Below are 25321 nucleotides of genomic sequence, written 5' to 3'. Positions count from 1 at the left end.
GGGGATGTGTGGGACATCCCAACCACGGTGAGTGAGGGATGGGATCCTGTGGGACATTCCAACCACGGTGAGTGAGGGATGGGGACGTGTGGGACATCCCAACCACGGTGAGTGAGGGATGGGGACATTCCAACCATGGTGAGTGCGGGATGGGACCCATGTGGGATATTTCAGGAAGGGCTCAGCCTGGGACAGTGTCACCCACCCAGAAATGCTGGAACAGCTGTGGGAAAATGCAAGTCAGTCATGAGAAGTGCTTGGCTTCAGCATCCCAAGGAATGATTCAACACAGCCCTGCTGCTTGCTGTGCTGGGAACACAGTTTGGTAGGGTTTGGGATGCAGTGGTGTGAGCTTGGGGAGAAAACATGGGAATTGCTTTGGAAGTTGTGCAGTGACCCAAAATCCCTAAGAGGTGTTTATTACTAAGGCACAACAAACCCTCACCTGCATTTGCAAGCTGATTAATGCATCACAGCTGTAGAGTCAGGAATAATGGAATAGCCTGAATTGGAAGGGACCCACAAGGATCATGGAGTCCAACTCGTGGCCCTGCACACACAATCCCAAGAATCCCACCCTGTGCCATACAGGAGACCAGGTGTGTACAACATGGAGGGAGTGCAGTCCCCCAGTACATTCCCATGTTGTTACACACACATCACTCCTGAGCAGACATTTGGCCTTCCTGCAGATGTTTCAATGGCAGCTCCAGCCCCAGCCATGGTTAAGCCTTGTAGCTGGTCCATGAATGGTGTGTAGGACACAGTATTGATTGTCTGCACAACGATAAATTATAAATGTCACTTTCTGAGTAGGTTAGACTAGAAAACTTAAAAAACCCTAATTTGTGACTTGCTAGGGTTGTATAAACAGCTTTGCTCCCATGAAATTGGAAGATCATTTATGAGTTGGATCCTTCAGAACAAGAAGTGCTTTCCTGGTTTTCAGATGACATTTTTTTCCACAAAGATGCCTTCAGTTCCCCATTGGTCTCCAGGGTCTTCCATGCCTTTAGTGCTGCTTTGGAGTCCCATCTGCTCCTGCTGCCCTTGGTGGGAGATGGGAACACTCAGCAACTTTTCCACTAAACTTAGCTGCTTGGGTCTGAAGCCCAGGCTTGTGGGTAAATGAATTGTGAGTGCATGGTGTGAACAGTCCCTTTTATTTACAGAAGTGGCTCCTGGTGAATGTTTTTTTAGCTGCCATCAGCTTCATCTCATTGCTCTCACACAGCTTTCTCCTGCTGTCCTCCCTGGATCATTCTCAACTACCATTTCTTTTCCCTTGTCTCCACTGCCAAAGACATTCCTTTAGGTTTCCTTTAGGACTCCATTCCCATGAGGAAAACACACATGACTGCATTTGTAGGCAGATTCCTAAGTTGTGTGGTGCTCAGGGCTGGCTGGTTTCAGGAGTGTTCTTTGCAGGAAATGTGAGATTCCCAATCTCGATGCTATCCCAGGTGGTGCACACTCCCCATTCCTGGTCCCAATGCTGTCCAGGTGCTGTACACTCCCTAACTGCATTCCCAGTGCTATCCAGGTGGTGTGCAGTCCCCCTTCCCAGCTATCCAGGTGATGTACAGTGCCCTGACACTCTGGGCTTGGCTCCTCACTTAGATTTGGTAGGGAGATGGGGACACAATCAAGTTTTCCTGGCACTCCATGACTTGAAACCTGTTCACGATGTTTGGGGATTTTCATTTCTCTTCTGGAACGAGTGTAATGGGTTTGACAAAGATTTTGGCAGCCTGTTTTTTTCTTAAAGTTCAGCACATCACTCTAGGGGCCAATCCTGAACTGGCAGAAGCTGTGTTAGGATGACCTAAGAGGTCTTTTCCGTCTCCAAAGCCTGTGAGTCTGCACTTCATTATATTTCATATGGCTTAGCTATTGCTCATTTATGCATCTGTTCCAGGATTTACCCCTCTCAGCTTTTCCTGTGGTCCAGTTTTTATCTGACAGACAATGCCTCAAGGCTCATCCTTACTTCTGCCCAACAGGGTGAGAAGCAGATAAAGACAGGCTGGATTAGGATCTCCTGTTGAAGCAGGAAATGAGTTTCATCAGCTATCAAGGAAGCAGGAGTCCCTTTTGTGTGCATTTCTTGGAGTTATGTTATCCCCTGGTGATCTAGGTGCTGCAAGTGGAAAAATGATCACTGACAAGCACCTCAGAAACCTGAACTCTGCCCTTGGAGAGAATTTTTTTCCCAAGGGCTTCATATTGATTCCTATTCATTCACACATCACTGAAAAATATTAGTTTATTAATACTTCTTAAAGTCTTTTTTGCAAACACTTCTGCTGACAAAAACAGGTGTGTGAGCAATCTTACAAAGTTACAGCTATGAGCTGCGTGCAGCAAAACAATGTCTAGTAAGGATTGCGTTAGAAAATTTGACTCTGCTCTTTTATTAAAGAATAGTTGAAAAGAGAAAAGAACTGTGAAAAATCCTTCATGTTTGATTGTGAAAAATAATTTAGTGGGATAAGGAGCACGGACCAGGGCAATACTCACTCCACCTCTTCCCAAAGTGCCGAGTTCCTATTTACCAGGGCAGATTTGGCAAGGGCAGGACAAAGACAAATGTCATGTCTGATCAGAGGTAGCCTTTCTGTCCCTGCTGTGATCTGCCACTCCTGGAAAGGAATGTATTGCACTGGGCTTTAGCCAAGGACTTAGAGGAGTTTGTGGCTACAATGTGTTTTCTTTCTCCCAGGAAGCAGAGTTAAACACAGAAAGCTGGAGTGAAATCAGCGCTGGGAGCCGCCCTGGCATTCAGCTGCTTCCTGTCCCCTGTGGTATAAATACCCAGCCCAGCCTGTGTTTCTGGGATTTCTGGGCAGAGCAAAAGCATTGGGATTTAGTGAGCACCACTGGGAAATGGCATTCAGATGTTTGGAGTGTGGGTTGTTGTGTCGTTCCCATCTCGACTTTCCCCTTGTCTTTGCCCTTTATATTCATTGATGAGGGCTTGGTGGTTTGAGGAGACAATGATCTCCTTCAGCAGCAATGGAACATGAAGATCAAATGCTTTTTGGGTTGTAATTTGTAGGTTGGTGTGATTAGGGCCAATCAGTGAGAAGACCCAGGGAGCAGCAGAGGAACCCCAACAGCCTGGTGGGTGCAGGGGGTCCCTGGTGGGCACTGCTGGCTGTTCTCTGCTGCTTCTGGGCAGCCTGTGCTTCCCAAGGGTCAGACCTCCAGCAATGTAGGATTTTTAACACTCCTCAGCTTTTCAAAGAAGCTGTACTTAGCTGAGTTTAGGTGGAGGGTGGAGGAAGTGGTTTAGCATTTTCCTCTGATTTTCTAAGCTGCTCCTGCCAGGTTAGATGGGGGTGGCAGCTTGGGGTTCTTTGGTTTGCCTTAGCTCCATGATCCACAACCTGGACTCACCTGGCTCCATCTTGCTCCCTGTTTCCTTAATGAAATGCTGAGAAGTGCACACCCCAAATTTGGGGGGAATCTGCTGCTGAAATGGCCACCTAGCCCCCAGTGGGGATGTTCTATCAGTCCCACAATGGCAACAGTGAGGGAAAGGCTCAAAATATCCACAGGGCTCTAATATTAGCTATTTTCCAGGTTTTAATCCTTTATGTTTGCATGTCTTGAACATCAGACTGAAGTTACTTCTGAGTACTTCTTAAATTACTTGGTTTTTTAGGTCTTCTTGCTTCCTATTTGAGTTTCATTCAGTATTTGCTGTTGGAAGTGGGGAACTCTGACCACTTGCTGCTGGGATAGAGGGAAGTCTGCATGATGGGAAGGAAGTGACAACTAGCTCATTCTGGGAGACACAGAGTTTCACTTCGTGATTTTAGTTTTTTTCGTCTGGTTTGATTTCACATCCACATCTTGACAATCACCCTCCTCACACAGGAAGCTGAGGGACTTTCAAAACCATATCCTGTCATTTTCAATTTCAACAGAAACAACAACAGAAATTATTTTGAGCAATACATATATTAAAGAAATATATAATAAAGAAATACATTAGGCAAGAGAGAAAGACAAAAGCTTGTGGAGGGCAGATTTTTTTCCTCCATCTCTGACTTTCAGGTATTTGCATTTCCTTTTTCAGCTCTGAATTTATCTGGCAGATGTTTTCCTCATAGTTATTTCTAAATTTCCTATGTTACATGTCTATAGTACCTGTATAGGACTTACCAACTCTTGTCCCAGAATTCAGAATAATTCTGGGAGCACTGATAAAGGTTGAGAAGCTGACATGAAATCCTTGAGCTGAGGGATGAATGTGTCCATATATCTCTATGTACAGAGCAGTGCAGCTGTCAGGAGTCCAGATACCACTTTGGAAGGGTTTCTGAGACTTCATGCCACAAACAGGGTGGCCTCTCTTCTCTGGAGAGGGAGATGAAGGGAAGGATTTTCTTGTTGCCTGTTTCCAATGGATGTGGAGGGAGCAATTAAAGGAGAAATGAGGAGGAAATTGCTTTTTATGACATTAAAGAAAAATGTCTTTGTGCACTGGGATGAAAGTGAGGCCTTTTGGAAAGTTTGTGTGGTAATTTGGGGTGGGAAAAAGTACAAGTGGAGATATATTTACCCCTTCATCTACCAAGACTTGTGTCTTGGTTCCTCTCAAGTAGCTGCTGTACTTGGGTTAATTAAACCCCTTTTTGGTTAATAAGATTAGACCACCTGTGATCCACATGAGTGGCTGAGACTGTGGCTGTTCTTTCACCAGTCCATTTCACTAGAAATACCCTTGATGAGGCTTGTGGGGTGTTAAAAAAAACCTCACTAAAACTTTTAGGATATGATATAGAGGTTTTTTGTATAATTTAGAGTATTTTGCTTGAAATAAGACTATTTCTTCTCTTTCTAGGATGTTTTTGCTCTACAGCATGAGTTCATTCAGTCAGCATGGCTTTTGCCTTTCCTGCTAGCCTGGTTTCCTACACTGTGGTGAGGATTTTCAGTCTGTAGGAGTGACATTCATTCTGAAACAGCAAGATGATAAATGTGCTAAATTCATAATTGCCATTACATTCTTCCTATCCCTCCCATCTCAGGCTGATTATCTTCTTCTTACAGACTACCAAGTGTGGGTGGTGCAGGGGAGCCACTGCCCTGAGCCCACCCCCCCCAGCCCAGCCTGTTTTAGGAGCTGTGAAGACTCATTCAGGAGCTCTGCAGAGTAAGGTGGTGTTCAGACTCCAGCTTTGAAGTTCTGCAGCAGAGAAATCAGAGAATCATGGAATGGTTTGGGTGGGAAGGAACTTCCTGCCATGGGCAGGGACATCTTCCACTATCCCAGGTTGCTCCCAGCCCTGTCCAGCCTGGCCTTGGACACTGCCAGGGATCCAGGGGCAGCCACAGCTGCTCTGGGCACCCTGTGCCAGGGCCTGCCCACCCTCACAGGGAACAATTCCTTCCCAATGTCCCACCAAATCCTGCCCTCTGGCAGTGGGAAACCATTCCCTGTGTCCTCTCACTCCATCTCTTGTCCAGAGTCCCTCTTCAGCTCTTTGGAGCCCCTGTAGGTACTGAAAGGCCACAATAAAGTCACCCTAGAGCAAATTTCTTCTCCAAATTCCCACCTGCTCCAGGAATATAGTAGCTGGTTTGGAAAGCACTTGGAAAATGTCAGAAATAAGTGATACTGTGATCCTTTGTGTGTGTTTATGCAGTGCTCATTAATTTTTTAGACTAGGAAACCCACACCTGCTGGGCTTCCCACTGGAGGTTGGTTGTGCCCTGTCTGGTGCTGCTTTGAACAGCTTCAGTCTGGGAGCTGTGTGCTGATAAGCAAACAGTTAACCCTGCTCAGTGTTGGTTTGGTGGCCACGGAAGGAACTTGTGCTGCAAAGCTCTATTTGCTATAAGTACAGAGTTTTCTTTCAGGGCTGTATCATGTTTGGAAGTGACCTCATCTCGCTTCTGTTGGTGGTTAGCAGCTTCACACCACATGCTCTGTGGATAATGTGACAGCACACTGCTCACAGGAAATCCCCAGAGCTGGGAGATTGATGCCTCTCAGCCCCAGAGCACCGGATATATCTCACTTGGTTCTCAGTTTGGATGCTAACAACAGAGGACAGCATTTTGTGAGGGTAAAATGTGTGTCCTTTTACTGAGAGGGATGTCCTTTTACTTTCAGCTGTGCTTGAGCCATGCCCAAGCCCCAGGTAACCTCCCTTTTCCTGAGGTGCAGTTCCTGAGCTTTCCTTATCTCCCCAGGTTCAAAGCATGTTCCTTTTCTTACCTGCCATCCCAGTGGGTTGGGACCATTGCTTATTTTTTTGGAGACAGAATTTCCAGTTTAATTTTGTTGGGGTTGATGGCCATGGCTTTTGTCACCAGCTGTCTGTGGTATCTAAATGCAGCAGCTCTTAAAACATGTTGGAGCTCACATGAGCTCTTAAAAAGGGAAATAATTTTTTATCATGCTCATTTATTTTTATTTGAAGGGCGTTCCCTAATTGTGGTGCTGGAAGGCTGGCAGAGTGAGATTCCTTCCCTGCAGGAATGTCTCTTGTTCCCTGATGGTCTCCAGCTGCCTCCACCCCAAATCCTTGGGAGCTGGCAGAGTGGGAGCACTGTCTTTGAGATGTCAGTACCACTGTCCTGTCTCTTTAGTAGATTTGGGGTTGTGTATTTTCCTTTTTTCTACCAGCTTTTGTTTTAAAAGAACTAAATTTTAAAAAACAGAAATTTATTATTTTTTAAATTACAGAGTGTGTATAGTGGAAAACAGGGGAAAAGCAATTCTAAATATATACAAAAGAAACAGATGCCAAGGTGAGAGGGGAATGACTTGGAAGGATGAGAAAATTGGGAAAGTGTAATTTGCATTTCTTAGCATGAAATCTGTTCTCTTGAGGGCAACAGTGTCTAGTGGAAATAAGAAGGTGTGGAAGCACCAGCTTTTGAGACTGCATTTCAAATTCCAAATATTTCTTTATCTGCCTCTTACTATCTATTTGTAACATCACAAGAAGGAAGGCCCTGCACCAGTACCTGTACTGAGATTTTTTGTGTCCCAGGAAAAGGCTCTATAAAGTGACCAACAAGAAGGAGTTAGTTATGCTTTGGCACTGCCTTCACCAGAGCCAGCTCTCCATCAAATAGATGAGGAAGCAAGGAAATAATATTGTGAGATCACCTAAAATCAAATGCAGTTTTTTACTCATTTATCATATTCCAAAAATTAATAGTAAGTGACATTCTCCTCCTCAGTGAAAGGCCACCAGACTCCTTGGTCATCTTCATCTTCCAGTGATTGTTCTCCTGCCTTCTCCAGTTTTGTCCAAAGCCTGTTGCTCTAAATTATTTGAGAGGATATTTGTGGGCCCTGCTTGTAGGAGGGAACTAAAAAGTCATGAGTTTGGTTGTGAATGTCTTGTGTTGGGAAGAGAGAGCTGCAGTTCCTGAGCCTGGCAAGGCCTGTGGGCTCTGACATGATCATTTCCTACAAAAACTGCCATCACTGGGTGCCACATTGCTGATATCAATTAATTACCTGCAGGAAGAATTCCAGGATCATATAAATTTTTTTCCCTGCATGCAGAACCTGGCTGGGATGCTGCAGGGAGCAGATGAAGCCAGGGTGGATTGCTCCTGAGTTTTGGTGGTCAGATGAAGGGCGTTATGTCAGAGTCAGCATTTCTTTAATTAAAACTTGTGCTCTGTGAGCTCAGACTTCTGGATTCTGGCCTAACACTTGTTCAGCTGTGTCTTTGGGCCTCAGCCTTGTGTGAAATGTCAGCCAAAAGGCTGAGGTTATTCTTCATGGTGGAGCTCACTTTGGTGAAGCACTTTATCCACAGTCAATAGACCCCTTCACTGTTAGTGGATTGCAGCTGAGTTCCACCATTAACTCACCACTAAACTGTGTCCCCAAGTGCCATTAGTGACAGTTATTGTTCAGAGGGGCAGTTTAAATGGGGTGTAGAAATAATCACTTTTTAACAGCTATGCCAATGTTATGAAGGCATCTGCTTTTGCTTGTAATTAAGAAAAATCATTATTTGAGTGATTAAACCTCCTCACCAGCAGCCCCAAGGCAACGGTGTGCAGTACAGACAGATGCACAGTTTGAACTGGAATGTTCAAATGCAGATTCATATTATCTGGATTTGCTGGAAATCCAGTTTGAGCCAGAGGCAGCTGGAACACTCATCCTCTCTGGTAACGAGGCCCATCTGCAGAAGTTCTTGCACAGAGCTCTCCAGTGCAAGACCAGTTGATCTGTGGCTGAGACCAAATCCATGAGAGCAGTTAATTCCTGCAGCATGGGACACATGGGAAGGGTTGGTGAGTCACAAATGGACAGCCTGTCCTGAGGGCCTGGAGCCATGTCCATCTCCAAGGGTGCAGCTGTCCTGCCATGGACAGGGCTGGGAGGGCCCACAGGACCTTGGGAATGGAGATTTGCTCATCACTCCCCAAACATTCACCTGCCAAGGGACAGAAGGAGCAGCTCATAGCCTTGGGCACCCTGTTAAAAGGCTGGCACTCCCAGGGCAGGCCAAGCATGGGAGACAGCTGAAACTGGGAACAGGACCCTCTAAGTTAACCCTCCTGCACCATGTGCAGGTGCTCTCAGAGGGTGTCCAGTAGCCTGGCCCTCTGGGCGTCATTTTGATAAGTTAAGGTTTGACATAATTATGTTTTTTAAAAGAGGAATTCACTGCATGGAAGCTCCTTTGCTTTCTGCAGTCCTGAACTAACTGAGCCATACCATTGAGACATGTGCAAGTCTGGGAAGATATATAAAGTTATAGTGCTTCCAGTTGTCCTTCCATCTCCCAAAGTCAAAGGGAGCTTTATAGCAGTTACTCTTGCATTTCTAAAAGGAATCTGTGGTTAGCAATATCTGTTATTGAAATTGGGCTCTATGCTTGGATATGTAGAGTCTCTAGGTAGTTAAAAAAAAAAGTAAAGAGAACAAACAGAATTTTGTTTTAATCTCCACACAAAAGGGATGTTTTGTTCATTAGCAGCTGGAGAAGATGCTTGGGTGATTTTCCAAGTGCAAGGCATCCTGCATTGCACACAGTATCAGTCTGGGTACCTGTAAAGCCTCGCTGGCCTTTTGCTAGAGAACACTCAGTAACCTTGCTGGCTTTGTGTGAGATTTGGGTGAGGAATACTGCAGCCAGCACTGCACCAAGCTGCCCTAAGCTGCTCCCCTCCATACAACCAGCAGGACACGTGGATCCCTCAGGACAAGGGGCCAGGATGGCTGAGGGAAGCCCCTGTGAGGGCTTCAGGAGTGAGGAGCACCCATCATGCCTTCCCCTGGTGAACACTCGTCCCTGGCACCACTGGGCTTTGTCACCTGCCCCGTTTGCAGCTGCAGCTCTGCTGCCATGGCCCAGGCCCAGCTGCTCCCTCGCACGCCAGCGGGGCTCCCCCAACAGCCCTGCCCTTGTTTCCCTGGCCTTGCTGTGGCTGCCAAGCCACCCCCTCCTCCAGCCCTTCCACGGATTGCTGCATGGGATGGGCAGAACTCTGGCAGAATGTGCATGGCAGCTCCTTTCAGCTGGGTACAATTCCCTTTTCTTGAGCCTTGTCCATGAATGTGCTTCTGTCTCGTGTGCCTCGCCAGCAGCTTCTGCACAGCCCGGCACTGGATGGATCTGCTTGTTCAAAGCCTTATCACTGAGGCAATCTTTTCCTCCTATGGAAAGTGAGGATGAAATTGCCTAAATTAAGCAATTGCAGCAGCCTTGAAGGATAAAGCTTTCTTTCTGCTTGGAGTTGTTTTTGTAGCAAGACTGCCATGATTGTGTTTGTGTCCTGTGTTTACTGGCATAGGAAGGAATGTGGGATTGGGATTTTATGGCACTTGCAGTTTAATGTTTTTCCCATGAGCTATTCAGATGAATCACTCTTGGATTTTTAGCACCTTCCTTCCCACTGCAGTAAAGGCTTGGGGACAGTCAGAACAGAGAGAGAATACTCCCTTGAGCGTGGATTTAAAACTTGGTGATCTTAGAGGGCAGACTCCTGTCAGCACTGGTGCATCACCATCTCAGCAGCTCCAAGATCCAGCCTCTTGGATGGTCTCTTGTCCCTTTGGGTTAGGAGGGAGCACAGCTGTGAAGGAGGAAAACATGTGAGTCATGATTGGAGGGCTGTGGGAGCTGCAGTTTTCCCTCCCTGCAGCCAAACCAGGCCCTCTTCTCATCAAATTCTTTTCAGTTTTATTTTGGGAGGACAAAAGTTTTTGAATGCAATGTTCCACCTCAGTTGCTCAGGTGGAGCACTCCCTTCTTTCATTAAAACTGTGGTCAGAGGAGGTTCTCTCAGCACTGAACAGCCTGACTTACAACTAATACTGGTTTGTGACTTGCCATGACAAATGCTATAAATCCTGGAGGCAGCAGTGAAGGTAGGGTTGGGATTTTACCTGGCTGTTTTTTTTTTTTTTTTTTTTGTTTTGTTTTGTTTTTTGTTTGATCATTGTATGAGCTTGGAGAATTTTTTGTTATGTCTCTGGATCTCCAAATATCTGCAGATGAAGAACAGTATCAAGAGAGTGGCACTAAGAGAGTGTTTATTGCCCCTCAGTGTGTTTAACAAACCTTCCTGCAGTCATTGCAGCCAGGTGAAACTTTGAAAAGGAAAATTTTGACATTTGGGCTCTGAGCAGATCTGAAACCATGCAGTTTTCAAGCAGTTTTCAAGCTTCAAGAATAAACCCCTGATGAAGTTAATTGTAGGTTTCTGTAGCTTTTGTTTTTGTTGAGTGCATGGAGGAGATGTTTCAGACATTACTGTGGTGTTAATCCTCCATGTTTCCCATAATTTCTCTAATCCCTGCATTGCCCTTGGCATTTATGCAAGGCTCCTGTAAAGCTTCTCTCTCGAGCAGTTTCATGAACAAGCCCAAAGTGTTGCTTGACAAGCAAGGCTTGAGGACTTCCTCCTGACTCTTCTCATCACAATTATTTGTATGTATCAGTACCTTCTAAAGCAGCATAATTCCCTTTGAGAGAATCAACATTCTTGTTCTTCCCTCCTTTGTTCTCAGAGTGCACAACAGGACTTCAGCTGCTCAAGGCTGCAGATGATAATCTTGGAGAGGGGACAATAAGCCTTTGTGGCTTTGTTTTCCCACAAGAAAGTAATCCTGACTCTCTGATAGTGAAGACACAGCACTTCAGTCACTGAAGTGTTTGGGGATGGTTTTCTCACTCAGGTTTGCCAAGCAGCCACTCTGCTTCATGTCTCGAGGCCAAGATGTCCTCAGGCCGCCACACTGTTCTCAGGAAGAGCTCCCATCTGGCAGAAGTGGCCTTGCACAATAGCCAGATATTCCAGAGCTCTGGTTGAACATTCCTGAAATATTTAGGGAAATCAGCATGATCTTGTCAGGAGTTTTTGTTCTTAACTGGTACAAGCATGGTGCTTTCTTTGTTGAGGTCTGTTTTGTTGTATATCCATGAAAAACCATCTTGATCCTCAGTTTCTTAACAAAACAAAAAGTTATTGGGGAGTGTTAACTTGGGATTTAGCAATTTATCCAATGAGCTGCCTGTCATTATTGTAAACTAAAGAGGAAGAATTCCCAACTGTTGGCCCTGCCACATACTGTCAGTGTCTTCCTATGTGCCACCTTACATTGCTCACAGGTGTAAAAGCAAGGAATGAGCTTTCCTATGTTATTGCACTTCTAAATCTTAGTGAACGCCCAGGGTCTCCAGGCATCCAGGCTTAGTAAATTATTTAAAAATATTACTGCTAGGTGCATGTGGAGTGGGAAATGGCTCAGAAAAGGATGGTTATTTTTCAAGATTATTTCTGGGTAAATCCTTTATGTTACTTTTTCTTTTCTCCAGACTTTCTCAAACAGACCACGTATGAAGTGGAGGCGTTCTTAGAGGCCATTCAGTTCTTCCGGCAGGAGAAAGGCCACTATGGCACGTGGGAGATGATAACTGGCAATGAAAAAGAGGTAAAAGAATATATTCCTGATGGGGTTTTGGCTTTGGGTATTGCAGCTCTCAGGATAGTGAAGATTATAAATTCTCTTAGCAAAAAGGGCATCTTAAAAAAGAGAATTTCGTAGATAGAAATACCTGAGATTTTAAGACATCTCTTACTCATATGTGACAATTCTTTTTTAGTAAAAACTTCTAAAACAGAGTCTTGTAGAGTAACAGTTACACTAAAACACCAAAAATCTGTGTACTTCAGTTCTGCAGAAAAGAAATTCTAAGGCCAGAGTCTAGGCCCATGCTTGGGCACCTGGCTTTGGAGCACTCACAGTAGCTGAGATTACCCCACAACCCCACTGGCATCACTCCACGTGGCTTTTAGGGCATTATTTACACCCTGATTCATAGGGGTTTTTTCCAAACACTGAACACTCAGCAGCAAATGTTTACTTATTTACTTTAGTGCCAACTCCTGGCTGTTTTCCTTGATGAAATCTGGCTTCCCTTTGGAAAAACGGAAAAAACCTTAAGGAGAGTGGTTTGTTTTAAGGAAGCAGATTATTGTTTTAGAAGAAGCCTACCTTTGAAATGCTGAGAAATGTGGAATCTGGAGAAAAATCTATAAACAGTGTCTTTCCCACTGCCATCATGTCAGTGATTGAAGTTCCCTGCTAACATCTGATAATAAATTCTTACTTTAAGGAGTTACATGAGGGGTTTTCTGTTCTCCCCTCCTTCTTCATGTTATGGGGCTATTATAGTGCTAGTTTCATTTCATGTTTTATTTTTCCTATTGCTTGCCAACATCTTACTCATAGCCCATATGTCTCAAGAGAGCTGTAATCAGAAGACATCCAGCCTAGTTCCACTATTATCTTCTTAGCAATAATTCATTCTGTAAGTATAGTGTGTTCTCATGGCCTGCTTGGACCAAACATAATAATTATTTTAGGAAAATATCCAAGCTAAGTGAGTGGTTTGGAGCAAGCAGGCTGAAATTTGTTGCTGTGAAAGGCCCTGAAGAATGCCAAGAAATGTATTTGCTGACACTTATTTGTGGTGGCTGAGTCCCCACAGTGTCAGTGCACGCTGGGGCTGCAGCATGGCTGGAGTGGGAGCACGAGCCCAGGCACCTGAAGGAAGATCCACCAATGCCTTAAAAATGTTCCCAGAGAACTCAAGATTCTTCACAATATAAAATTGTGGAATCACAGAATATCCTGAGCTGGAAGGGACTCACAGGGACCATTCAGTCCAGCCCCTGGCCCTGCACAGACACCCCAATAATCCCACCCTGTGCATCCCTGGGAGCTTTGTCCAAACCCTCCTGGGGCTCTGGCAGCCTTGGGGCTGTGCCCATGCCCTGGGGAGCCTGGGCAGTGCCAGCACCCTCTGGGGAAGAACCTTTCCCTGAGCTCCAACCTAATCCTCCCTGGCACAGCTTCATGCCTTTCCCTTGGCTCTTAAATCCATCTGATCTGTTGTCACATTTATTATTTGTGATAGTTTGGATTGTTCATGAGATCTTTTTTAAGGGAGCCATTAGTTTAGGACCTGAATTAGTGAATTGCTTTTGACAGACATTTCAGTCAGCAGTGCTGAATATGAAGTGCTGCTGTGGCATTATCTTTAAGTACATAAATGAAACTCCAATAAATGTGTATTGTATATTAGAGGTATATTACAGCAGGTATTGAGTGTTGTATTTCCATAGGGGCTGTTTATGCCCTGTTTTACACTGGGCTGCAGTCAGAGTTCTTTACTTGTGCTGCTCTAGTTCCTGCCAGTTCTCTCTGCTGGTGTTGGTGCATGCCTCAGATCCCTCTGGCAGCTGTAATACATGAGGTGCGGTGTCTGGGAGCACAGACATGAGTGAAAAAAGCCCTGAAAATGGATGAAAATGGAAAGTTGAAGGGTGTTTTTGCACTCTGTATTGGCTCAGGCAGCAGCTGGGTACAGCAGGGATGTGATCCTGAATGTAGACTGTGCTGGGCTGTTGGTGCAGCTTTCTCAGGCCAGAGACAGTGTCCTTAAATAAAAATGTGGAGAGGGAGGCCTAGACTCCCAAAATCAGATGTATATTAAGTCTTGCATATTTATTTGGTGCATTTGAGTGGGACCGGTAAGGAAGGAGTTGCAGTTCAAATCTAGGCAGAGAGAGTGCAAAGCCTCTGTGGGTAATTCCTGGCAGCTGGGAGGGAGGGACAGCAGAGCCACTGCCTGCACACATCACTCTGTGCTGCAGTGCTCAGCCTTCAGGTAAAGAACAGGGTGTGAACATGTTTTTCATTTTCATTTTCACCTCCTGACCACACAGATCCTGAGCAACCTGGTGATGGAGGAACTGCTGCCTAACCTGCAGACAATGATCCTGCCTAAAATGAAGGGAAAGAGGAATGACAGGAAACGGGCCTGGTTTGGGGTAAGGACTGACACTTGCAGAGTACCTGTTGCTCATGGCAGCTCTCTGTGGGTGCTGATTCTGATCTCTGCTTTTCAATTTGATTTGGGTCCAGATTGTAGAGGAAACCTATGGCTTAGTCCAGCAGCAGGTGGCAGAAGGATTAAGCACCTTGAAAGAAGAATGTAGAGAATTTGCAAAAACTCTTGAAGGGACCATTCGTTCAGACATGGATCAAATTCTGAACTCCAAGAACTTCTTAGCTGGAAAAATCAAAGGTTAGTGGAGGAACAGCTGTGCTTTGGAGCAATTCTCCAGTGTTTCCCATTGTGTTGCTCAAATTACCAGATGTGCTTATTTTGAAATCCTTGTGTGTTTTGAGAAATCCAACTGGAGACATCAATTTTCAGAACACAAACGAGGCTCTGCTGCCTTTGGTGGGAACTGATACCTGTGGCCACTGTGTCTGTGAAAATATCAGGTCTTCTCGAATTGGAGCTGACAGGTTTTGAGTATCCTGATCAGACTTGTTCCTTCTGCTTTCATTTTTACTTGCACAGTCTTAGGTAGTGAAGATACAGGTCACATGAGCATAATTAAAAGACCTGATCTCTAGGAATGCACCACAACACCAGGTTCTGCTTATGTAACAAGTCCATGGGCTTTCAAAGAATATTTAAACTAAAGGGTTTCTTAGGTGGCTCTTATTTAATGTGAAGTAATAATAATTTTATTATGAATATAAAAAGGAACATAAAGAGCAGGCAAAATGTTGTTGGTGTTGCTTAAGCTGGCAAATAAATAAATAAATAGCTGGTAATGATACTCAGAGCTGCCCTTTCCTCCACCCTCACAGTGCCCCCATTTGCAGTGTTTGCTTAGGTGAGGCTTGGGACAAGAGTTTTCATTGTCACTCATAAAGCTGTGAACTCCTTTCACACCCTCATCACCTCTGTGGAGGTGTGACTCTAGGGAAAAATTTAAAAAAATTGAATTTACTGTAAAGAGATAAGTTCCAATTATTTCTTTCACTGTCTCTAAATGCAATTTTGTCCTGTGTGACCCTCCAGCCAGTGTTTCTGAGCCTGCCCAGAAGTGCTGCACAGAGAATATCCAGCCATTCCTCACCTCCATCCTGGAGGAGCTCATGGGCCCCGTCAGCTCCGGATTCACGGAAGTGCGCACGCTTTTTGACAAGGAAGTGAATGAAATCATCCAGGACTTCCAGAAGACCAATGACATGACCAGGCTAAAGGAGGTAAGACAAAACAGAGCTGGAGCCTTTATATCAGCACAGGGATGTTCTGGGCTAGGCCTTGGCTGGTAGCAGGATTTGCTTTCCCAGGTGGAAGCACATGAGCACCTGGTTTTGTCATTTAAAAGTCTTGTAGTATTTGTGCAACTGGAGTGCACATACCAGAATTTGGGTTAAAGCCAAATTGTTACATTCTCTATTAAAAATTCACCTCTGGTTGCTTTCTTTCAACCTGCATGGGAATGCAGAATGTGGATCAGCTCATGACCCTGCCCTTCAACTCGGTGAAAATGGAGCCCTGCTATCTAAAAGTGAACCTGCTCCAGGAGCTCCTGCAGGACCTCAAGAATCGCTTCAAGGTCTATCACATTGATTTTGTGATTCAGAGGACACAGAACTTCATGCAAGAGGTACTGTAAGATCCAGTTTTTCCTCCTAGGAGAACAGGTTAGGTTTGTCCTGCTAATCTGCTTCAAAGTAATCTTGATAAGAGCCTTGAAAGAGCCTCAGAGTGTCTCTCAGGCAAGGTACAAGTAACAAATCTTGAGAAAACCAGCTAGAAGCTGCTTGACACTTTTATTTGTGAGACTCTCTGTGTGTGAGTTGTTCTGCAAGGCATGAAAATTTTGCATGGATCATCTGTTCCTCTGAACTTTCAGGTTCTGAATTCCCAGTGTCTCAGCACCCAAGAAAGTTGTGTGTGTAACTAGGGAAGTGGCTAAAATTCACCTGATTCCCTTTCTAAAGGCTTGGTTTTTCAGGGAGGGTGAACACTATTCAATGTGTTTTACCAAAATGGAATGTCTCCTCTTTGGTAGTTGATTTTCTCACTATATATAAAGTAAAGCAATTAATGTTACAAACTCAGAGACAGATGTTTCAGGATGTAGGTGCTTTATGCAGCCTCACTTTTCAGGGGACTGGTGGAGGTGACAATATCATTCCAGATGAAAACTGAACTCCACCTCTTTGTCCCCTCTTGTGTGTGTTGGTACAGGCTATATATAACTCTGCTTTGCCTGGATTCCTCCTGGGTGCCTGGCCAGAAGTGTCTGAGGAGCTGGCCAGCAGACTGATTCCAGTTGCCAGATCACAAGGCAGATTTGGCCTTGGAGCTCTAAATTGAACCCTGTGATTTTAATCTGTATTTGGGAAATTTACTAATCTGCTCAGTAATCTTGTGAAATGGAGCTAGTCCAGATCTATGGAGTGGAAGTTATGAATGTGGAAAACAAGTGTCTAGGACAGTGCTGGGATAGGGTTTTCCTAAAAGCAGCTCTTCTTAGTACAGCCAAGACCAGCAGCCAAGGAATTACTCAGAAATAAAATTCTGATTTCATGTCTGGGTCTTTCAGGGGGGACCATTCCAAAATGCTGCCAAATAAAGTCTCTTTCACTGAGTGAAGACCATGACTCAAGACAAAGAAGTAGACAGAAAATAAATCCCATATAAACCAAGAGGTCACTTTTTTCTGAACAGAACATGAGACAAAATTAACAAGAAATAAGTTAAATTATAACAGGAGTTGTCCTAAACATGCTGTTATTGCATCTTCCTCTTTAAGAGGCTGGTATTTTCCTCATAAAAATATTGTGTAGTTTCCCTTTTTTGTCTATGGACGCTTATTTCATAAATAAGTGAAATCAGACATGTCTGTGTTAGTGTAGTATTTGGCTAAAATGTACCTCGGGTGGAGGGTGGAGCAGGATTCCTTGCCTTGGGAGCCTGGCATCCTCTAGTGGCCAATTTCAGGAAATCTGGGAGCACGGTGCTCAACTGGCTGAAGGAATGGCCCCCCTGCATATCTCCCACTACTTCTCCAATAAGAAAACGTTAAAATTTGAATGGGAACAGCTACAGAATAGGCAAAGCCTCATTAAATAGACTCAAATACCACTTGCAGAACTGTTTGTCTGAAATATCTTCAGAGTAGGGGCGTAATATTCTTAATGATAAGCTGAAAATATGGTAAATGCCAGCTTGGCATAATTCTGTGAGAAATGATTGCACTCTATGATTTTTGCTGATTATTTATTTGTATTATGATGAAAGCTACCGAAAATGATGTGCAGTATGATTAAATACTGTTTATTAATGATTAATGATAGAAGTCAATGGGAGTCTTCTTATTAGGGATAATGAGTTTTGACTGTGGTCTGTATACACAGATAATCAATTCTACATTTTGACTCTGCCACCATCAGTTTGGGTGGGGACATGAGATCAAATCTGTACAAGAAAGCTGGGACAGCATGATAATGATACCACAGCTTTAATTTTATTTATTTATTGCAGCATTTCAGTGCTCTTTAGAGCACCTTCTCAGAAACACAATTTAAATTAACAGTTGCACATATCATGTTTTCAGGAATTTGATGTTGCTGGCCCTTACCAGGTTGTTTTTTTTTTTAATTACTATTTTTAGCTGATGGAAAATGCAGTTTATACGTTTGAGCAGTTGTTCTCTCCAAACTGCCAGGCAGACTCAGCCAAAGTTGCAACAACCATTGAAAAAGTCAAGCTGAGAGTGCTGAAGGTAAATGTCATGTAGTACATTTGCAGGCTGCCTTTCTGGAAACAGAATATATTTTATATGAATGTACCTCAGTATTTGAAAGAGGATAAGCTGAAAATATTGATTTGATGGGCAAAGCTGCCCATTTGGGGGATAAAACTTAGTTCTGGGCAGACACTTATAGAAGTATTTGCATGTGCAGTCCCTTTAATTGTAGGTAAATCAGATTATTAATATGGTGTGGATCTGGATAAATAATATTTAATTAACGTTATAATTAGCCTGCCACTGGGATTTGTTACTCTCAGAAAGGGCAGTACTGAAATAGCTGGGGAGGGCAATCAGGGACTGTTTCTAGCCCAAGAATTAAAAGAAGCAAAAGAGATCCCAGAACAGTAGATTTTAGAGTGATTTTGTAGAAGCTGGACTAACCTGCGTGGCCATCCCAACCCTGTGCACCTGTGATGCAGCAGCTACAGGCTGGCAGGAAGCAGTTCCCTGTGGGAGTGGTGAATAACCCCAGGCACGTGTGGGCTTGTTTCTCTCTGGTGTGTTTTGGCAGCAATATGACTACGACAGCAGCACCATCCGCAAGAAGATATTCCAGGAGGCACTGGTGCAGATTACCTTGCCCACAATGCAGAAGGCACTGGCTTCAACATGCAAACCAGTAGGTGTCTGGGACTAAAAACCTCAAAAACCAATAATGGAAGGCAGGGGAGGAACAGCACCTTAGCAGTAATTTCTTACAACTGTCAGGCTGTTTGCTCTCAGAGGACTGTGCAGATTTCCTGCCTGCTCAGTGCTTAGATGTGCCACTTCATGGGTTGGGTAGGTGTGGAGCACAGGGACAAGCATTTTATCACCTGGTATATGCGTGCAGACACTTCATGTCTCTGTCACAGAGGAAGCAGTGGTGGAGCAAACCTCCACAAGCCCTTCCTGTTTAGTTTCTCACCAGCCTTTTGTATTTGTGCCTCTGCAGAAATAAGCAGCCAGCTTTAGAAGCCAAAGTGTGGCACAGCTGAGAGGCCCCGCCAAGTCCTGACCTTTTACTTGAAAACCTCCAGGTGATTTATGTAGGTGCCTCTTCTAGAAATGGGCAGAGGTCACTTAATTTACTTTTTTATAGACCACCAAGCAGCTGCTTGATGACACTGATTCAGTTAGACTGATGGGTATAAATCAGTGAGCTCAAAGTGTTACACACCTATTAGAATAACAAAACCAAAACCCGCATCTCCCATGCACCATGGATTTGCCTCCTTGGACAAACAAGTTGTGAGGCATTTCCTCAGCAGCTGTTTGTATCAGCAGGCAGTGATCTGCAGTGCTTTTAACTGTGGTTGTACTGCAGGAACACTGTTTGGTAAGTACATAATTGATTGTGGACACACGTAGCTCATGGAGTCATAGTTCAAACAGTGCACCCCAGGAGCAGTCATGGGGTGTGGCAAGACCTGCTCCATGGCATCTCTGAGCTGTTTGGTTGCAGTAGGACTCAAAATCCCTCAGTTTTCTCCATCTGTTCCTTTCTTCCCTACCTACACAGGAGCTGCAGAGATATGAGCAGTACATTTTTGCTGATTACACAAGTGTGATCCAAGTAGAGAACGTGTATGAAGAGATTTTACATCAGACACTGCTTGAAGAGGCCCTGAAAGGTGAGAACATTTCTGAGGTGACAGGGATAACATTGCAGCCTGTGGTCCATGAGCTGTTCCTTCAGAACTTCTTAGAGCCCTCACCTGGCTGCTCTTGTCCCACTTTCTCCAACACTGGTGGTTATGTCCCTACACTGTTTTTTCATTTGGCTCACTGAAAATGTGTTGCAAGCCCTAAAATCTGAGTTATGGGGCAGCTGTACTAAATCCATGGAACTCAAGAGTGATGGCTTGGCACAAGCCTTTTTCTAACAAAATGTAATGATGGCAACTTCACTTGATCTCGATTCCCTGGGCCAAGGAGGGGGATTCTGTCCTTATTTGTGCAGATTTGGTGATGACTAAATGGCAAGACTATGCCAATTGCAAGACTAAGAGAATTGCAAAGACTAAGGGTAACAGAGATTAATTTCCTCAAATGAAATGAACTTCTGGATGCAGTTTCCAGTACTCACTGATGCCAGTGCAGTGCTCCTTGCAGATCTCTCTACTTCTGTGTCAGAAAACGAGACTATTCTTAATAAATACTACATATATATCTATATAAATATATATATCAATAAATACTTTACTTTATTTCTCTATATGTACCTGTCTGTCTATACCCTGGCTAAAAGACAAGCAGATGTACTGCATAGGATGTTTTCACAGACCATAGGCACTCCTGTTGCAAAACAGCAGTATAATAATTGTAACCAGCATACTTTTATTGGTATATTCAATGTAAATCCTTCTGCACTGAAGCATTACCCTTGTGCATTGTGGGTCCTCTGCTTCAGAAATGCTCAGGTCAATACTAAAGTGTCATTATTCAAAAAATAAAATTCCCATCCCCAGAAAAGAAATGTGAACTAAAAGGAAGCTGAAAATGAACATTAGTGTTGTCTTTAATACCAAAATGTACAACATAAACTTGGGAAAGTATGTTCTTCTCTGGTGTTTCTGTTTTATTCAGTGATCAACGAGGCTGCTGTTCTGAGGAAGCACAACCTGTTTGAGGATAACCTGAACGTGCCCTGCGAGAGCGTGTCCAGCCTGACGGAGCTGAGGACCCCCGTGGGATCAGCCCAGGGCACCCCCGCCAAGGCTCCCCCAGCTCCCCGAGCCGAGGGCTCAGACACCGAGAGCCACGGGGACGAAACGCTCGTTGTGACAGGGAAAATCGTCTGGGAGAAGGATGCTGAGGAGGGAAAGTCACCAGACAAAGAGGCAGGCGCCTCTGCTGGTGCAGCTGGTGATCAGGCCAGCAGGAGGGAAGCAGTGGCTGTTACAGAAATTGGTGACAAACAGGAGTCCCCCTCGGCTGGCCACACTAAACAGGGAGCTGGAGAGGGAAAAAGCGCTTTGGAGAACGTATCAGAGTGTGTAGTGATACATTCTGAGGGAGAACTCAAGGCACAACAAAAAGCTGTGGAGGAAAAAGTAGCATCTGGGACTGACACTGCAGTAAAAAATTTTGAAGCCAGCCCTAAAAAAGAAGTGAAGGTACCTGAAGGAGACGTGGAGGAAGAGGTGACCTCAGAGAGTCAAACAGTGACAGCTGCTGTGTCTGTCAGTGGCACTGAGAAAGCAAGCACAGCACAGGAAAAAGTTTCTGAGATAAAGCTCACTTTCCCACCTGAGAGTGTAACAGATACAGAGATTTTAGGGAGTGCAGAAAAGAAAAGTAAGGTAGGAAATGAAACTATGGGAAAATTATCTCAGAGTGAAAATGCAGTAGGAACAGGGTTTGAAGGGGATAGTAAAAAAGAAAGCGGTGAGAGTACTGAGACAAAGATTGTTTCCCAGGATGAAAAGACAGGGAAAGCAGAGTTTGGGGATAGTCCTAAAAAAGAAAGCCAGTCAGAAGAAAAGAGTTGTAAATCCCCCGATGATGTGAATGAGATAAGGAGTTTGCTGATGCTGACAGTTGAGATCCCAGCAGATACTCCAGCTGAGAACATAAAGGCGGTCTGTGAGGGCGAGCTGCTGAAGATGCAGGAGCACCATAATGGGATCTACGAGTTGAGCGAAGTGGCTGTGGCAGAAATTCAGGTGAGCCAGAAGATGAAGAGTGAAGATGCAGCGGAATGTGTGGAGTTCAAGGAGGAGCAACCGTCCTCAGCCAGCCTGGGGACCGATGGTACGAGGGTAGAGAGCGTGCCCAGGGGGGCACAAGCACCGTGGCTGGTGGAGAGCTGGGCTCCGCCTCAGGAGGCAAAGGCAGAGGTGGAGAGCAAACCACCTGTGCGGTACGCGGGTGCGGGAGGTGAGAGGTTGCAGCCAGAGGAACAGACGGGAATTGCGATGTATGGGGAGGAAGGAACAGGGAACAGCCACGCTGTCCCGGAGGACGGTGGGACACAGAGCCCCTCTCCGAGCCCTGCTGCAGATGCAGCCACGAGGGACGTGCCCATCCTGGATAGAGCCAACCCAGGACTGCTGGAGCCGGTGTCCCTGGAGCCGCAGCAGCGCCGGGAGCAGCCCAGGGCAGAGCGCACGGCAGACACAGAGCCTGGGCGGCCAGAGGGGGAGCCGGGAGATCAGTCCTCTTCACACGCAGGAATTCAAAGCACCGGAGGAAAAGCCATTCTCCCAGAAGAGCACCGAGAAGATGGTCCTGCACAGCAAAACTCTGAGGAGTAAAGAGCAGCTTTCAGCCCAGCCCTGCAGGACCTATTCACTCCAGTAATCCCTGTTCAGTTTTGAATATTTGTTCAGGTTGGGGCTGGAGGAAATGCGCTTTGTTGTGGTGTCCCCAGCTCCTGCAGGTTTGCCACAAATCCCTTCCTAAGGGATGGGTGATGGGTTTCGTTCTGGTTAAAACCAGATTACTGCTGAGGAATCTCATCTGTCACTTCAAATCTGCTCCCTTTTAAAGCTAGAGAAAAAGTCTGGAAATGTGACCACTGAATGCTTCAAATGCCCAACTATCATCAACTTATTTTAACAACGTAGCTCTTCTTAGGGATCCTCTTGATTTTTAAATGCATGGTTTTGACAAGTACCGCTCTGATTCTGGTGGTTGGTACATACATACTCGAGGATGCTTCTAGTGTTTGCATGCAGTATACAAGAAATAAAAATATTTTTTAGTAGTAAACAGAACCAAATAGTTGATTTAGTAGATTGCTGAAAGGCCACACTGTGCAAAATCTGCAAACTGATTACTTAATTATTTTCAAGTTTTGGCAGATATCAAAGACAAGCAAATATTCTGATTTTTAATTTTTTTTTTCTCTTATTGCTGTATTTAAAAAGGGGAAAGTATGGGAGCAGGTTTCTCAGTCCCACTCTGCACTTCGGGGTTATTTAGCCTTCCAGAGCACTTTATGGCTATTTTGTTTTGTTTTGTTTTATGGAAGGGAGAGAAGAGAATGTTTACAATAACTATAACCATTGGGCAGCATTTCTCTGGTTTAAATCCCAGCATAAAATAGATTCAATTACAGCTGTTTCATAGAGAATATCGAGTCCTGCTATTCCCATTCCCACTGAGTTACTCAGGTCTGTAGACCTTTTTAGGTGTGGAAATCATGTAATAAGTGGCAACAATTGTGAAATACCAGAGTCATTGCATCCAATTTCTAATGCAGATGTTAACTGAAGTGACAGGCAGCCAGAGATTGTTTTTCATGTGCTTGATTTTGGAGGGCAGAATCACATTACAAAAGCAGTTATTAAAATGAGACAGTTGCTTTCATACACACGATCTGTATCAAGCCATGATCTTGGCACAGAGTTGCTTAAATGTGGTTTTTGCATCTCAGATTGGACAGAAAAGCTTGGAGATGAGACCCAGTATTTTAGTAAATTGGCCTTTCAAATGCAAGGCCTCACTTTAGAGGTCAGTTTAAGGGCACCTTGAAATTCTGGCCCGGTGTTTTGAGCCTGTTTCTGAATGTCATACAGTGCAGGACAGCAAAGATTAATTATAATTGCAGCAAGGACTGCAGGATTTATGCCCATCAAGACATGGGAAGAAATAACAAAGTCCCAGGAGCATAATATGTGTTTGCATTTAACTTCAGCAAACTGTGCAAAGTCTTTTAATGCTATCAAAATATTCTTTATTACTAACAGAAAATTGATACTAGAGGAACAGACAAATATTACTGTGTGAGGAAGGAACCTTATTGAGTAACTGGATTAACTACTCTGTCACTACAGTAAAATAAATGCAGTTCCTATTTATTCTAGAAGCTGTACTGTGGTGTGGAAACGTGAAGGTCACAGACGTTTTCCTTGCAGAAGTACTTTGACTCGTTTCCTCCTTGTATTTCATGCAGAAATACAAATTTGGAAACATACAAACCACTGCCAGCAAATGATTTTTTTTTACGAATCATTGGTTATTTCACTGTCAGCTGCTTCACTTTTTCAAATCGTTTTAACTATTTAAAATTGGTACCGAGTGTTAAGTGATTTCAAATTTATAAAGTGCTCTAGAGTTAAGCAGCAGCAAGCAGCCCTGTTATGCTAAAATTAGGGGACATTATGGGGTGTTAGTACTTTTTTTGTATGAAAGACAGCATGGCAGCAAAAAAGACTGCAGCCTCCTGCAAAAGGAAACTAATTCATTCTAATATGAATTAGATACATCTGTACAGAGAGCATTTTGCATAAATATTTCCATAATGGTAATTTTGGAGTTATTGCTGTGGCAGGCCTAGATCTGGCTAATATTTTCCTGTGATACGTGTTGCATTGCTGAATGCAGATGCTCAGATGTTTTTCACCAGAGAGATGGGTAAGGATGGGGGAGATTCAGCCTGTATAACTTAAATTCCAGTTCCTCATGGCCATGGGACTTTTTTTCCTGGTCTTGGGCATTTTCTGCCCGTTTGCAAATGGATAAAGTAGTGCTTTTCTAGTCTACCACAATTGGTTAGCAGCGACAGCTTGGTTAGAAGAGCTCAACAATCTGCAAGGTTATGTGGGACCACTGTTCAGAAATGATAATAATGCAGCCATTCCGTTGTTTTTGTTGCTTTCTTGGCAGTTTCCTTCTCAAACCGTGAACTGTAATAAATAAATCGCTTTTACGGCCCACGGCCGAGAGTCGGGTGCCCTGAGGGGGGCGGGCCGGGGTGTACAGCTCCCTGTTAAGGGCCAGGACATGAAACACATTCTATTTGCTTGGAACTTTGTACAAACGCTTGTCACGGAAATAAAGACGCTCTTCCCTTCCATTGCTGGGAGGCTGCTTTTGTGAGGGTGTGATAATTCGGGGGATTTTATTAAAGAAACGTTCCTCAGGCAGCTGGAGGTGACGGCGGTGTTCCCAGCACGGAGAGGGGAGTTTTTAGGGGAGCAGGGAGTGACAGCGTGAGGGGGAACGGCTTCACACTGAGTGTTGGATTGGGTATTTAGGAGGAAGTTCTTCGCCGCGAGGGTGGTGAGGCCCCGTCACAGCGTGTCCACAGAAGCCGTGGCTGCCCTATCCGTGGGAGAGTGCAAGGCCAGGCTGGACGGGGTTCTAATTACGTCCCTGCCCACCACGAGCTGCTCCGCACAGCCCCTTCCGTCCAAAGCCGCTCCGGGCAGCGCCTAAGGGAGCGCGGCGGGCGGGGCGGAGCGCGGGGCTCGCC

At 44.7% G+C, this 25321-nt stretch overlaps 1 protein-coding gene across 1 annotated transcript in view; it reads left to right on the top strand.

The window, feature by feature from the left end:
• Window positions 1–24922, top strand: part of NIBAN1 (niban apoptosis regulator 1) — a 55868-nt gene extending 30946 nt beyond the window's left edge. Inside the window, exons 6-14 of the mRNA XM_066555571.1 lie at window positions 11817–11932; window positions 14233–14337; window positions 14432–14594; window positions 15387–15574; window positions 15820–15981; window positions 17998–18108; window positions 18650–18757; window positions 19640–19751; window positions 20707–24922. Of these exons, the coding sequence (XP_066411668.1) occupies window positions 11817–11932; window positions 14233–14337; window positions 14432–14594; window positions 15387–15574; window positions 15820–15981; window positions 17998–18108; window positions 18650–18757; window positions 19640–19751; window positions 20707–22376 (2735 nt within the window). The 3' untranslated portion in view covers window positions 22377–24922. The remainder of the gene's footprint in view (window positions 1–11816; window positions 11933–14232; window positions 14338–14431; window positions 14595–15386; window positions 15575–15819; window positions 15982–17997; window positions 18109–18649; window positions 18758–19639; window positions 19752–20706) is intronic.
• Window positions 24923–25321: the final 399 nt, after the last annotated feature.

The sequence above is a fragment of the Molothrus aeneus genome, chromosome 9 (genome assembly GCF_037042795.1).
Source record: "Molothrus aeneus isolate 106 chromosome 9, BPBGC_Maene_1.0, whole genome shotgun sequence".
NCBI lineage: Eukaryota > Metazoa > Chordata > Aves > Passeriformes > Icteridae > Molothrus > Molothrus aeneus.
The sequence above is the reverse complement of the archived record's forward strand: the minus strand, read 5'-3'. Positions and strand labels throughout refer to the sequence as shown.